Raw genomic sequence first — 15,993 nt, forward strand, 5'->3', positions numbered from 1 at the left:
TTTTGATAATTGATAATTATTGATAATTAATCGTTGCGTGATAATTATGCGCAATGATTATAAAAATTATTTACGTATGAATAAAGAAAATAGCGGTTCACAGTTAAATGTCTAGAAAGTTTTGTTTTGATAGGAAACTCAGCTGAGCTGGAGGAGTGATTTCTCGGGTCTTTTTACCTGCTTCGGTGATTTAAAGTCGAGGACAGATATTGCATCGTGCCCTGAAAAATATTCCGTCATCTTTGCAGGTATAAAAAAAGCCGCCGTTTAAAAGGGATGCGTATCGTATGTCTTATCGTCTTACGAAACTTAATATCGAGAAATTTAATTAATATTTTTTCATACATTGGCATTCCGCACGATTTCAATATTTCTTAATCATAAATATCGATTCCCCGCCTATTTGATCATCTATTTTAGGTAATATGACGAATCACGATGAATTTCTCGAAAAAAGGAAGAAAGAAAAAGAAATGCGTGAAAAAAGAAATTTTATTTTTCGTCTTGCTTTGCTTCCAAATTATTTTATATAATAATGTAATTTTTCACGCACGTGCCAAGGTTTCTGAAGACGATTTTTGAATAATAGCTCGACGAATGCAACTACCTGCATCCATCTGCGTTTCTAGCAAAGACCAATCTTGTTCTTGCGTCTTCACGCCCTGTGATTTTTGGTAGAAGTCCGTAGATAAAAGATTTTCGACTATACGAAGCGATTTAAAAAGCTATTATTGAATGGACGATTTGTTGGTCCACCAGCGACTACCAAGTTTTTTTCGTTCTTCTTTAAGAATGACAAAAGCCGAGAGGCGACCAGCTGTGCGAGAAGAAAATTGATGCAACCTAACGTCAGGCGGGCGCACCTGACACATCGAAAGTTCTGCGCATTTTTAATTAGAACTGTCTGTTTAATAATTTGAAAATAATCATCGATTAAACTTACAAATATACGGGACAGAGTTAAAATAAAATTAGGCTTTCTCGCACAAAGATCGATTCTGAGCTTCTAAAGATTTTTTTACGAGCACCTGTTCATCGTCCCAGCATTTTTTCAAGGTGGGAAGTCCGTCTTCATCTTTTAAGATCTCGAACATCTGCTTTGCGTAACTACGCCAGAACGCGCATAGTGAATGAAATCCACCTTCTGTGATCGGCGTTCAAAAAAATTATTTCCCAAAAAGAATTCGGAATTCTAATTCGTCCCTTCATTTCCTGTCCCTTTAACACACCTAAATGAGATTCGCTTGACACACATGGAACGAAAATCAGCGATAAGGAGAACTTCCTTATTTACATTAATATACGACTTGAAAAAAAAAAAAAAAATGTTGCTCGTGTCTTAATCGATGGCGCGTGAAAAAAAAAAACAGTTAAACTTTCTTCGTTGTTGGCGGCGCGCGTGCCAGGTGCAATGGATCAGTAGTCGCTCAACAACAACGAAGCTACATATGCCGTTCACTTGTGGCGTAACTATTGCGGGGCACGTGCTTGCTTTTCCGTGCGGTTATTGGAATGTTACATTTTATTAGCAGACGTTATATACCGATAATCACGCGATCTGCGCTCGAACTTCCTGGCGGACGGCATGGCCATGTTACTCCTTTCGACGATGTTTCCTGAATACCGTTTAGCCTGAATGAATTGCCTCGAACATGATCATCTGAATTATTCACGGGAAACGAGACAAAGCTCAAGTGAATTTTGATTATTTATATATATATATATATATATATATATATATATATATATATATATATCCGTTACCTTCAAATATCGCGATACCTATAGTACATCTTTGCAAAGTAAATGATATTAAAAATTTTAAATTTTTATGAAGAGTTATTATTGAAATAAAATCCTCCTTTTTTGTACATAAAAGAATCATCTTTGGAAGAGCGACATAATTTTCTACAATTCTTTGCTTTTGAACTAGAGATATTTGTAATGCACTTTCTCTTTGACTTAGAATTTGGACGACTGGAAAAAAAATTCGTGCTTGTCAAATGGAAAGTGTTATTAAAATATCGATAAGTAGGCAAGATTAGAAACAGATTAGAGAAACAGATAAAAAAATCATTACGCTGGACGTTCTGTAGATTACTTTTGAGTCAGCCTATCCTTTGGTCTATATAATGGACGGCGATAAGCGGTTTATTTGAACAACGAGATAATAGTCTCCTTTGTCGCTACCAAAAAGCCGATTACGCCTTACGTGATTGTTCCTTAATAGTCGTCCGTATCTCTCGCGCGCTTTTCTCGCGCCTTACTTAATCCCATTTGCGAAAGCCTTTTAAACTCGCTCGACAAACCGTCCCTCGTACATTTTCGTATGTTAGTGTTTTCGGGCTGCTCTTCTTGCGTCGCCGCTCTATCTCTGCGTGTTTATTTAGCATCGCCTTATTTATGCGCTGTATGTGTTCCTAAATCTTTAGTCTCGAGCCGCCCTTATCAGCAACGTCTCATGCGCAACATAACAGTCCTCGTTTCACGACGCACTTCGAATTTGAATTCGCCGATTCGGTCGGTTCATTCATTCGAATTTTATCAGCGAATGACCGATAAAGTCGTGACCCGCATGAAGGAGAAAAAAGAGTCTCTCTCCTTCCTCATGTATTGACGCTAGAGAGTATTACATAGCGTCGGGAGTTTCCTGGCATCACCGGACAGGTGCACTTAGGTATTGTCCGTGGCAATGAGAGACCGGGCATTTCGTCGTCTCGAATGATATGGTGACAGCTGAAGGATCATTACGCGACACACAGAGGATAACGCCCGTATGCAGCTGCCGGCACATGTGTTTAATTGTACCGCGAATAAAATTAAAACGCCGTTTCTAGAGATTGCTTGCGTTTCGCAGAGATATCTACGCGTGTCTTGAAAACAATCGGTATTTAATCTCAATCGCTAATATATGATATATAATTTATTTTCATACAAGAATAATAATTTAAGTATTAAATTTATCTTCGCAACACAAATTGATTTTTGCGAAAAAATAATTTTCATTATTATATATATATATACAGGATGGACTCAAACGCCCGGTCAGATTTTGAGATTTTAGAAAATTTAATTCTGAATAAAAAATTTCCTATATATATGGATTGAAAAATGCTATAATAAAATATATAATAACCTTTAATAAGTTGTCTTATCGATAGAATTAATGATATAAATAAGATGCAAGTTACTTATATAAGGCAATTATTCTTACTTTCCTAACAACATTTTCAATGATATTAAGTACAAGATACTTTCTTTATAATATCACGTACACGTGTACTACACCGACAAATTGAGTGATAATAGGATGATTGTGGTACAATGAGGTCAACTTGATCTAGAGACCCGTGTCTTCAGTGCCGTACCTCTTAAAGCGCACAGCATGTCAAAGCACACATTGTGCTTTAATATCTGTAATATTGTCGCATGTGTATGCGTTATAAAAGCGAAGAGAAAAAAAGAATGTACGTCAAAATATATAAATATTTAATAGGCGTAATTTTTTTTTTACGCCTATTTAATTTCAGCATCGTGCAATAATCACTTTTCTCGTTTCGTGGATTGTAATATTAATTTCTAAATTTAATATTATATTCTCTAAAACACGTTTGCGCCTTCTTCCATTATTTTAAAACTTGAATGAGAGCTCGCGTAGCTTCTTCTCCGGGAACGTAACTTTCGAAAGACACGCAGAATTATGAATGGGACCGTAACATTGCCAAGAAGACTGCACTATACTTTTTACGAGAGATTGTGCATAATAGTGCCCAAACTTATCGTACTCGAACGGATTGCTCTTCAGACGCATTGCCGGTTCGACGCGAGAGTCAATTCTACCTAAGTGTTGCCAAGCGTATCTCCGCTTCCTCGCTCGAAGCAACGAGGAGATTCCAGGCCTCCTTGCCGACCATTGTGCCTCATTATTTGACACCAAGCTAGCTAAAAGGGAATGCGAGAGATCGCGAAGTCTCAGAATCTCGTTACGTCAAATTCATTCATTATAATTTATTCGATAATTCCCGATAAAATTCGCGTGTCGTCTTTTCATTGCGAAACAGCTTCAAATAATAATTATACGGTGACGAATTCATCGCAACTCACTCGACGAAGTAGAGAAAGACAGAGAGAAAGATCGCGAAAGATATATATATTTACGTTGGAAATATGAGATTGGTCGATCGAAATATTGCGGTCGCGGGATCAGCTGCGACGCGGAGAAAATCGAGAGCCACGGGGGAGGTTAGCAACCGTTGGAGGATCCATCTCCCTTCTTCGGGGATGCCGTGTATGATATATATATATATATATATATATATATATATATATATATATATATATATATATGTATATAGTAATCCGAGCCGACAATACACTTCTAAAATCTCCCCTCCCTCTACCTCCTCTCTACTCCCTCCCCCTCCCCTCCGCCGCTCCCTCCGCCTTCTATATTTTCACGAGGGCGAGGGAGAGCGACGCGGCGCACGCGCCGGTCTCTCCGACTTCCTGCCATCCGCCTTGCTTCCGCTATTTCACATTACGTTATATACATACGGGTCGCCGCGCCGCCCCTGCCGCTGACATCCTCGCCGCTGGGAATCCCTATAAGGAAACGCATCTGCGCCGCGATCCGAGCGATTTCGCCGCCGTTGCTTGCACGTTGAGGGGCACGTCGCGCGAATGTCGAGACGACGTGGCAGACAGATGCCGGACCGAGCAACCCCTTATATTCTGCGAAAAGACACTCGGGCCCCTTGCAGCGAGTTCGCTGTCATTCGATTGTTTACTGAAAATGGGTGATCGGGAAATTAAGGATTTTTTTGGCTGTGCAAAATTATCGAAATTAAAAAAAAAATTTATTTCTCATTTATTTCTATTTTAGATTATTTAGTAAATTAAATAAATAAATTTGGATTTAAGAAAGAATTAAAGTATCACAAAAGATTATAATATGATTTTTAATGTCTTCGTAAAAGAAAATAGATTTAAATTTTAAATATTTTTTGCTATACGACATTTTTCGCTTTACGACATTTTTTTTGGTCGTGAATACTCCCTGAAATTAACAGCAAGAAATAAAAAAACGAGGAATTTACAGGAAGATTTTGGATTATTATAAGCATTTTATTACGATTTTTAGTAAATAATTTTTGAATGAATGAATCAAGTTTTGTATTTATCAGAGTTCTATTCTAATACATGTGAAAATTTTTATTCTACTGGAAATATATATTTTTTTCTTGTCAAGTTTGTCGAGAAAAATTAATACTTTAAATTTAATTAATTTCCAAATCGTTAAAGAAAATTGTGCTCAGGTTTTGCACAGATACTCAAAAGAAATAGTAGAATAATCTATGAAATTTTCATGCTCTTGTCAATGTTTTGACATATGACATACACATCCTTATAAATGCAATTGCGAGAAGAGACGCACAAAACTAATTATTTTCTCTCTTTTAGAAGAACTTTTTTATCTCGTATAAAATGAGAGAATAAATTTCGCAGATATTATGAATCAAACTTTCATACTGAATTCAAGCACTTTTGCGAGAACGTCGAGTAAATTATATGTTACGTATTTCTTCGAGCGTTCTCCAAAACGTATCGCCGGTCGGATTTTAAGTTCCGTGAACGTGGCGAGTGAGCTACCGAGGCGTGTCTCCGTTTCCTCGAGGCTGTGGCCGGATTTGCGAGGTCTTACATGTACCCCCGCGAAATCGGGAATAAAGGGTAAACGAGACGTTACATTAACATTCACTTGTCGACGTCGAAAAATTCTTAACGCAAAAGATATTATAACTTTATTATATTTTGTTTTATATAAGAAATGTTAAATCAAATATACAGAGATGCAAAATTGTGTTCGTTTGCTTATTTAATTTTATAATCACTTGTGCATATATATATATATATATATATATATATATATATATATCATCATAAAATTTAAATTCATTTATATATTAAATGTACGATATATTGACAATATATATACAGGGTATAGTTAATGAAACTTCTGATAGAAAATTGAGTATGGAACAAAACAGTTTCGATAAATATAGATCCGGAAACGCTTCGTTAAAAAGTATAGCTTTGAAAAATCATGTTTTTTTTAAAAATAACTTCAAAATCATTCATTTGAAAATAAATCTGATGAGTTTTAATTAAATAACAAATTAAATTACACCAATTCCATTTAATTCTGATAAGGCGTTCCAAGGAAAATAAAGAAAAATCAAACAACGAAAATAACAGAAACTTGAAAAAAACATATTTCTTCGTGTTTATTATGTTCGTAGTGTAAACATAAAAATATTCTTATTAAATTTTGATCATAACAAATTACTTACAGAGAATTTATTAGCTACTTTTGAACGAAACTATTCCCCGGACCTATGTTTATAAAAATTTTTTTTGTTTCAAATTCAATTTTCTATAAGAAGCTTCATCTCATCAGTTTATCCTGAAGCTTTTCATTAGTCTGACTTGGAACACTCTGCATATTGATTTTTTATGCGAACGACGGGAGATATCTTTCAAACTATTTTTCTTTTTTATAATATTGCTCTCAGCTCTGCTTTTCACATCCTGAAATTCACGCGTCTATGCGTGCGCGGTCAACGAGATGCATTATCATCATCGCATACACCGACGTGCAAAGAGAACGCGTGCATATAAATAACCGCATACGGGCCATCCAGTGCGTACGCGTGTACTGAGTCGTTCACGTGCAGAGAACAATATCCACGCTTTTCACATGGCGTGCCCACGTATAGCGGGGGATATAATGAGATACGAGTGTGGAATTAATTGAAGGAGCGTCGTAAAAAGTTCTTTCTGGGCGTCTCATAATTATTTTCTCCTACTGCGTCGTAATTAGATGTTTAATCGTTCGACACTTACGAATTAGCCGAATGATAGATTTCGTATAAATATGAAACATTTTGTATCTATCGAAACGGATAATCGCAGATACTAACCAAGGTCACATACATACATTATCTTATTTTTATTATATTTGATTATATTTTTATTAAATTTTATTAACTCCAAATTGTCTCCACATGTTTAAATATATTTATGCAATATATTTATATATATATATATATATTATCTTATTTTTACATATTACATTTTATTATTACATTTAAGTAAAATTATCTCCATGCGTTTTAAACAATGTTTTCGAAACTTAAGACGGCTTTAAGTCTTTTCGAATCGATTGTTCGTTTGATGAATGAATCCGAGACGAACAAACGGCGCCCGTTACTACGCGTGTAATCGCAATAGGTACGCCGTTGTCGACCGAAAAGGATGTGCGAGAAAGGAAGCGGCAGCCACGGTGCCGTGGGCATATTTCCCATCTTACGAAAGAGAAAGAGAGAGGATGCGTGGCTTATTCTCTCTCTTCTTATTCCTACTCCCGCACGAATATAATATCACGCGGATGCAAGAGTGAATAAAATGTCCGCGTGACACGCGCACGCGCGCCGAAGCAGCGGAGAATCGTGCGTGGAAAGCGCGCGGCGTGACAAGCCCTCTTTTCGCCGAGGTAATCGCGTACCTCGCGTAGGTGCCGTATTAGGTACGTCTGGTCTGTTTGATCTGAACTCTTATGCGCGCCCGCCTATTTACTCTCGACGCTAGATACCGCGCCGAGCACGTATTTCATGTCCCGCAAAGTATAAAGAAGGAGAATCCCATTGATTTCCACTTGACGTCCCGTGGCGTTTGACGTTTCTTCTCGTTATCATCGCGAGAACAATGAATGATGCTGATAAAGCGGCGTTACTGTGTTACTGTTCAGACTATTGTCTTATTCTATGCAGGTAATTTTCTTCCTGCGACTTTTCCCTCTCTCTCTCTCTCTCTCTCTCTCTCTCTCTTGCTTAATATTTTTGCACGCATTTATTTTACGAGCACGCGTAAAATATCGATCGGTTTACGAAATTTTTTTTTCCCATAAATAATGACGAAGAAAAACAATAAGTGGCGATAGTTGTTATCTGATCTCTTATAACGGCCATTGCGCTTGTACTTTGCAAGGGTGCATAATATATCGTGCGCACCTTGCGCTGATACCGCAACCTGTTGGTTCTTCCACGCGAAATTCGAGTTACCGATGATGGGGTCGCGCAGAATACAAGTCATTTAACGGCACAAAGCGAAATGGGGCGAGAAGTATGAACGAGGTCATCGATATGAAGGGTTACGCTTTCCTCGCACTTTATACCTATATTTAGCTGCGTCATAATTATTATTTTCCCTTTATAGCTCCTTCTTATCAGAATCAGAATCAACAATTAACTCAATTTTATGTCACTTAATTAATTATTAATTTTTTTATCGTCCGCGGGATATCAGGGGGATAAGAAATAAAAACTATCGAGATTCTCGCGAGTATACATTCTTGTATCGATCGTCGGGACTTCGATTTCACCTCGTCAACTCGATACAGATCCAATTGCCTCCGGCCATAACGACGTTTCTTTTCGCGCGTAAGTCGATTCGGTGTCTTCTTCGCGCGAATTGAATTTCGTCCTGCAGGAGAAAATACAGTGACGCAACGGTCTCTCTAAGGACCTGCCGTACATTCTCTGCTGTAACGTCGTTAACTTGGTCGCTGTTAAAAAAATATTTTCTTTATATTATCGTATTAATATAAATCGTTTCTACGTCATCCCTAAAGGAGCCCGTATGGAAATCAAACGAGACGCCAGGCACGCAATTTTGAACGAGTTTAAAGTACAATGGAATATATGGGTACCTGTATAAAATTTTCTTTCGCCACGAATATCATTTTGCCCCTTTTTTTTTATTACATAATTTGTAGTTCGCGACGGTTTGTACCGTCATGGGATAAGAGACGCATCTCGAGTCTCATGGAAATACGATCTTTCTCTGGATATGCTCCGAGACCAAATGATTATTGCGGCGATCTCTCTTTCATTGACTTGCTACTGTTATTTACTTCTGTAAACAATTATAAAGATAATTAAAAAAAGTATTTTTAATAATATTTTAAAAATAATCTAAGATAAATATCATTAGCAAAATTAAAACACGACAATGCAGTTTCACTAGTTTAAGTTTCTGATCAGATGACTCGCTCTTAAAATGCATTTTTAATTGCCATATAATTAGTTTCTTTTGCTCATTAACTTCGACCGACGGGACAGAATTGTGTAAAATTACGAGGAAAAGAATCGTATGCGAACCCGATCCTGAAGGTCGGAGAAATTAACGGGGAGATGAGTCCAAGTTTCTCTCGTCCAATCGACGATAACCTCGTATATATCTTAACCCCAGGCGACCGATGTGTGTGCTGGTCTGGCGCGACGGGGTGGCCGGGTGCATCGCGGCCAGGTAAAAGGGGCAGCTGTCCACCAGGTGCCAGCTCACCCCTCCATGTGTGTTTCCACCACCTTGAGATCGGCGTGGGGATCGGCGCGTTATCATTGGACGGCGGCTCGCGCGCGTTGCGGCAATACTATCGCGCACCGCGACGGAAAACAGTCAGTCGTCCCAGGGCGCTCGACGGGAGATGCAAGGCGAGTCGCGATTCACGCGCCACTCTCGTCGCCGTGACACGCGGTCCTCCACGACGCAGTCTCTCCTCTCTATCTTGTCGGATTTAAAGGTTAATATATACAGTGATCCGGACAACAAACCGTTCAGACGTTAATCTCGAAGAGGACGAGAGGGGAATCAATCAAGTCACGTTTAATTTCTGACGTCTCGTTTATCCTGTCGTTCTCCTGTCATCGGGGAATCTCCCCGCGCTCTGAAACCTTACGTAGCTTTTTTCACGATAGTCGAGCACAGTGGTGTGAAGGAAACGGAAGGAATAATTTCGTCTTCACGATCAGTGTACGAAAGTGCGATCGTCAGTGAGTCACGTCATACTTTAACTTCATCGCCCTCCTGTTTCTCTCTCTCTCTCTCTCTCTCTCTCTCTGTCTCTTTCTCTTTCTGACACTCCATCTCTCCATACACCTCGCCGCGGATTTCTCGCGCCTGACTCTCTCGGGCAGCAGCACGACCACATTTATGGGGGTGTCCGGAGAGTGCGTGGTCAAGGGCAGCAAAAGCAGCCACCCCTGTCACTGCTGCAGCCACGTCGGCAGTTCCGGCGCGAGCGTGCAACAAACCAGCGGCGAGCCGTACCATCAACATCATCATCAGCACCACCATCATCACCATCATCATCACCATCACGGCAAGCACGCACCGGGGAGCGCGTCGCCGCAGCACAACAACAGCGGCGACAACAACATCCTGGCACCTTTGCGCAGCAAGATGAAAGTGCTCAAGAAGCTCAAGCGCAAGATGGGTCTAGGTGAGCCACACCTCCATCTCTTCCCTCATTGTCTTTGATCTTGTTTTCCAGTCATCGCACAGCTGACCATGCGATCGATCGATCGATCGATCACAGGCGATGTCACGCGAATCTCGTCCCATTTTATCGGTCAATGACATTCGGGAAGATCTCCTTTGACATTGACAGAACAGGAAATATATTGTGCCAGTTGCACATGGATATTAATTTTGATATTTTTGTATTTTACATATCTTTCGCTCTTTTTAATTTTGAGACTTTATTTGAGAAAATATTGATTTCCACAAGTCCATCGAATGTGGAATGTTAATATACTAGTACAATACATCACCCTGTATATCGCGCAAACCCTCGCCAAAGTGATCTACATTCAAATCGATGTTGTAAAATTGAATTTATCGATCGCTCCGATGAATATTGTGGAGCAACGAACTCTCATCATCGAGGAACGAATCTATAAACTCTAGAACGAGCGAGAAACAATTTTGGCTTTTATTTCCTGCGGTCCATCGGCGGTTTATCGCACCACAAGTCCAATAATTGACGACGCATCCACTATCTTTAACTTTTCGCTATATTTCGAAAAAAAGTTGAACTATCAATTTTCTAGCAATATTTTAAAAATACTCGTAGAGCGAGTAGTTCTCAATAGAATTTTTTTCCCATATCCGTTTGAATTAAATTAAATTGAAATTTGCAAAATTAAATAAAAATTTTGCAAAAAAAAATATGTCATATATGCGATAGGAAACTGTTCATCTCGATAAGCAGATTAAAATATTTTTTACGAAAGAAAAAAATATTTCTGATAAAAAAAATGATATAAATATCACTTCCCATGGGGATAATCATAAATCTATAATCTGGGATCGATACATGCGATGCGACAGAAATGGGTTGAAAAGCACTGGCTTCACAAAGGAGCGTCATTTCCTCCCGGCTGTCCCGATTTCAGAGTCGTATATTATCGCGCTCATTTCCATTGCCATTTGGTAAAAGCTCATTTCGCGGGGAACCTGGTCTATGTATCGCTGACCGACTTTTCCTTCAATGGTTAATCCGTTGGCTTTCGCGAGGCAGTCGGGAACAAGAGGATATCGTTTCTCATTGGCCTGCTCCTCCTGGCCGCCTCCTCGCGGCATTTTCATCGGATATCCTTCGATGATCCTCTCTTCTGCGAATCCTGGCATTGTCGACGACAATGTCCTCGCAAAGTAAGTGGAAAGTCCCCCTCAGCCTTTTTGCTTGCGAGATTTTTATCCTTGATATCCATCTTTCGCGAATTCTTATCACGATGAGTTTCGCGAAGAGAAAGCCGTGGAAAATATTTCGCCGTGGAAAATATTTCCGATAAAAGTTTATGAAAAAAAAAAAATTAAGCGAAACGATATACATAATTATATACAGTCTAATATTAATACATGATTATATAATATATAATATTAATATATTTTGGAGAAGCATGCGTGATATTTTTCTACGCAATATGATTCTACGAAGAGGTTTTTCGTTTAAATTTATGTTCTCATTGATCTACATTCCACTGTAATCTGATGACCGAGTTCCTTAAGGGCTATTTCCCAATGGTCGTATAAACGAGAAGATTTCTAGCATTCAGTTCTTTACTAGAAGACAAAGCGTCAGTTGTTGCCGATGGAAATGGAGGTTAAAGGCTTTTCCTTGCGCGATGAATTTTACGCGTTAATGATTTTTCTCCACCGGGAGGTTCCAAGAGACCAACGCAATGCGAACCCTTTGTGGGAGGGCTTTGAACCGTTAAAGATTTGTGAAAGGATACGTGTTGCTAAGATATTTTATGTTAGAGGCTATAAAGCGAAATAATACTTCTATTATTAATTATAATAAAATTTTACATAAAAATAATTAATTTATTGATAATATCTTTTTTATCTTTATTTAATTCATTTATTTAATGTCTTTAATAATTAATTAAAAAGAAGAGTTTGCAAGAGAATTTATTAAGTTGCAGTTTTTTATTAAGCAATAATATTAATTAAATAAATAAACAATGTAATGTGTTATGATGTTCTGCAGACAAATTTGAACTCAAGAAAATATCTTTCACGTCTCTTTCTTTCTCTTTTTTCTTCGATCGCAGCGAATTAGAGTCAACAGCTGACGCTGCCGTCTTTTGGAATTATTTCGTTTCCTGTCTCGCGTGCAAACCTCCGGTTCAGCTGACAGGAATATTTAAAAGTATAGCAAGTGTTGCATTTTTCATGTACATCACATCGCATCACGGAATACGGGACTTTGACGCATCGAAAGGAAAAAGAAATAGAGGAAATATTTCCAATACAAGATTGAGTATTTCGTATGTTTTTCTCGTCGCGATTAGCGCCGCGGAATAAGCGAAACGAAGAAAGTAACTTGTCGTGATGCTTCTGGGATACCACTCTTTGCTCCTCTTCCTCTGCTTCTCCTCTCTTTTTTTTTTTTTTCATCTTTTTGCGGCTTGGTGAATCATTCACTTCTCGGTTGCAGAGATTCTCAGCCTCTTTACTTTCTCATCCTCATCGCGCACTCTTTTTTTTTTCTCTCTCTTTACGGCCGCAGCTGAAATATTGCACTTCTTTCTCTTTCCGCATCGTTTGTCACCAATTTTTCTCATCTTATTTTTCTATTTTGCCTGTAATCGGGATATATTGAGTGTCGATAAAATACGAGAAAACATTTCCGAAAATTTCGTCCGAGAACAATTTCCGAAAATTGCAGATGTCATGACTGGACCAAAGTTGATTTAATGGTTTGAGGAAAGATCTCTTTCTTCCTCTCGCGACCGATCTGAGTCATTGAAAGAGATCGATGACGCATTAAACTGCTGACCGTGACGAAATGTTATTGCAATGTAAATTGCATAATGTTGTGCTCGATTAATACAAACAATGCGCTATCTGTGCCAGTTGTGATTCAACGTTTAAGTCTTGCGTTTTACTTTATCGCTCTCTTATTGAACTTGCGAATTTAGTTATTAATTTATTTTTTAATATACAAATAAATTTTAAAAAATTAATTCTTATCGATTTGTATTGTTATTGTATGTAAGACTTGATAATCAAATATTGGTCGAAACATCATTTAATTTATATTGCTTTCAAGATGCAAACAATTAAATTCCTTTTAATTAAATTAATAATAATTCTTTCATCGTATATAAATAATTTAGCAATTAAGAATTATATTTAAGAATTAAATTAAATTAATTTAAAGAATTATATTAAATTAAATAATGAATTTAATTAATTTAAGAATCATTAAATTAAATATTAAATTAAAAATTAAATTAAAATAATTTAAGAATTATATTAAATTTGTAGAAAGCTGATGGAATTTTATTAAAGCAATTAATCTCAATCTCGTGTATCTCCTCTGGCATTTCGCTAATCATGTACTTGGAAATGAAATTTCTTGCGGTCTTCGCATGTCTCCCGCGAGTCGTTCGCGTCTTGTAGAAGAAGATTTAAACTACCGAGGGCTGATCACTGACCGTCCTCACTGACTCGGCAATCTCACACACCCATCCACCCACTTTCCGCTTCGCGTGTGACGTCAGAGAGAGCCGCGGACGAAACCCGTCTTTGTTCCCACAAGCGTTTCGCGAACCGGTTTGCTTGTTCCGCGTAGTATTCCCGGTCAGCTGGTCGGACCGTTTAATTGAGAAATTCTCCGCCTATTTTAAGGATTCGACGATCATCCTCAGGACAGTGCCTCCAAACAGTCCTTTTCCTTCACACACATGCATTCCTTCTTATATGATACTCAGAGAATAACGTTCGTGAATTATAACGATATTTATCGCCGATGTGTGTGTTAAAGCGCGTCGAAATCTGTCTTTACATTGAGTAAGGTTATCGCGCCTTATCTCGACAGGATTTCCGCGTAAATAGATATAAATACCGCGCAGGACGAGCCGAGGTTTCCAACTCGTGTCGATCGAGAACGGAGTTGATTTTCTGAATGTCGCTCATTTGCGTATGCCAGGCGAGAATCGCTCGACAGATAATATGTTTATTTAGGTTCTAACGACATAGACATCATCGTCCTACCATTATCTTCGATGACTTTCTTCCCGTGCAATCATGCTTGTTCTACTCCCCCTGACCGGTTCGTGACGTTCTCCGGAAAGATTATTAATTTCGCCAGGTATCGCCCGTAACTTCCGCATGGCGGAAGCGTGCGGATTCGGAAACGGAAGTCTTCAGTCGACGACACAATACTCGAGAATCATGCTCTCCTGGATCGAGTTATCCTTCGACATAAAAATGTCCACAACAATGGCATCGTATAACGGATATTCTGTATATCGTCAACGTTTACACATCGTATATTTGTGTATGTCTGTCTGTCTCTCGTCCTTGTCTTCGACAACAATCGTGCACGTTAACAAGCCGAACGAGAGCCGCTATTTTCCTATTTTCGTCTCGAAGGGATCATATCTCGCGATACGAAAGTGGAAACTTCACGGAAGCAAGGTGCGTGAGCACCCCGTTCGCAGCGACCGGAAGTAACTACCGTGGTCTTAATAGCGCGGCCTCGTAAGCAGACTCGCGCGTCCATCGCCACGTGCTCGGTTGCGTGAAGCATTCGTAAAGCTAGCTTGCCGTGACGCGATTGAAAAAAAATTTTCTAAACGTTCAATTTTGCGCCCGACAAATATAACGACGTGTCATCAAGCTCGTCTCTCTCTCTCTCTCTCTCTTTCTCTGCATGTGAATTAATCACGACGAGGATTTAGGCTAAAGATGTATTGGTTTTTTTTTTTCTAATAGAAAAAAACAAATTTTATTGTTTCTCATTATTTTTTTAAATATAACATTTTTCTTTATATTTTTTTGTTAACATAGTAAAAAAACTAAAGTTCTTATATTTTTAATTTATTTTTTTTTTAAGTAATTTTAATGGATTAATGAGACTTTTGCGGCAAATTACATCAAACTTGACATGATTCGGATAATTTATAATTAGATGCATAACAAAAATTGTTATTAATTAGAAGTAGTTACATAATTATATAGGTATAGCCAATTATAATGCGAGCTACATTAAAAATAATATTTAATTCAAATCTATTATCTAAAATAGTTAGGAATAATAAAAAATTAATCTGCAATAAATGTATTGCAAAATATATTTATAATAAATAATTTGCAAAATATAAAGATATTAAATATTAAAAAAAAATATATTAATTAAAAAAAAAAGAGGCTTGTTGATTTTTTTCTATTTTATGCATCTCTAATTTAGGCACGTATTTTTTTTACTTGTTTAGGCTAGCGCTCGCGTTAGAACGACCTTCTTTGATCCGCGTTGGTATTCGTGGTTATGAATAGACATTCTCCGTTGCAAGTTACTCCTATACGCGATATATCTCCACGGTCGAGTCGAAAAAAAATCGGAGTAACTGCCGAACATCTGTCGTCAAGTCAAGTGTTTCCAGAAGATCCAGGATACGAGTGAGGAGAGCTTTCGAGGAGCTCATTCGCTAGCCGCCGCCATTGCTTCTACGTAATGGATGCTCGAGTGAAAGATCGGTCTTTTATAAACTAGCATCGATTAAAAAAATATCTCGAGTTTTTCGAGAAGCAGACGCGAAAACGCCGATTCGAATCACAAGTTAATTTTTAAACGCATAA

At 38.1% G+C, this 15,993-nt stretch overlaps 2 protein-coding genes across 5 annotated transcripts in view; one reads left to right on the forward strand and one right to left on the reverse strand.

The window, feature by feature from the left end:
* LOC126856913 (protein neuralized) overlaps positions 1 to 15,993 on the forward strand; it is a 58,078-nt gene that overhangs the window by 20,649 nt on the left and 21,436 nt on the right. The window contains exon 1 of one of the 3 annotated variants that reach the window (XM_050605922.1): positions 9,513 to 10,339. The exons of the other annotated variants lie outside the window; for them this stretch is intronic. Coding sequence (XP_050461879.1) covers positions 10,051 to 10,339 — 289 coding nt within the window. The 5' untranslated portion in view covers positions 9,513 to 10,050. Of the gene's footprint in view, positions 1 to 9,512; positions 10,340 to 15,993 lie in introns of those variants that run through there. 3 annotated transcript variants of the gene reach the window in all.
* The window catches only part of LOC126856976 (uncharacterized), a 111,343-nt gene that overhangs the window by 19,030 nt on the left and 76,320 nt on the right, over positions 1 to 15,993 (reverse strand). The gene's annotated exons all lie outside the window — the stretch shown is intronic.

The sequence above is a fragment of the Cataglyphis hispanica genome, chromosome 20 (assembly GCF_021464435.1).
Source record: "Cataglyphis hispanica isolate Lineage 1 chromosome 20, ULB_Chis1_1.0, whole genome shotgun sequence".
Classification (NCBI taxonomy): domain Eukaryota; kingdom Metazoa; phylum Arthropoda; class Insecta; order Hymenoptera; family Formicidae; genus Cataglyphis; species Cataglyphis hispanica.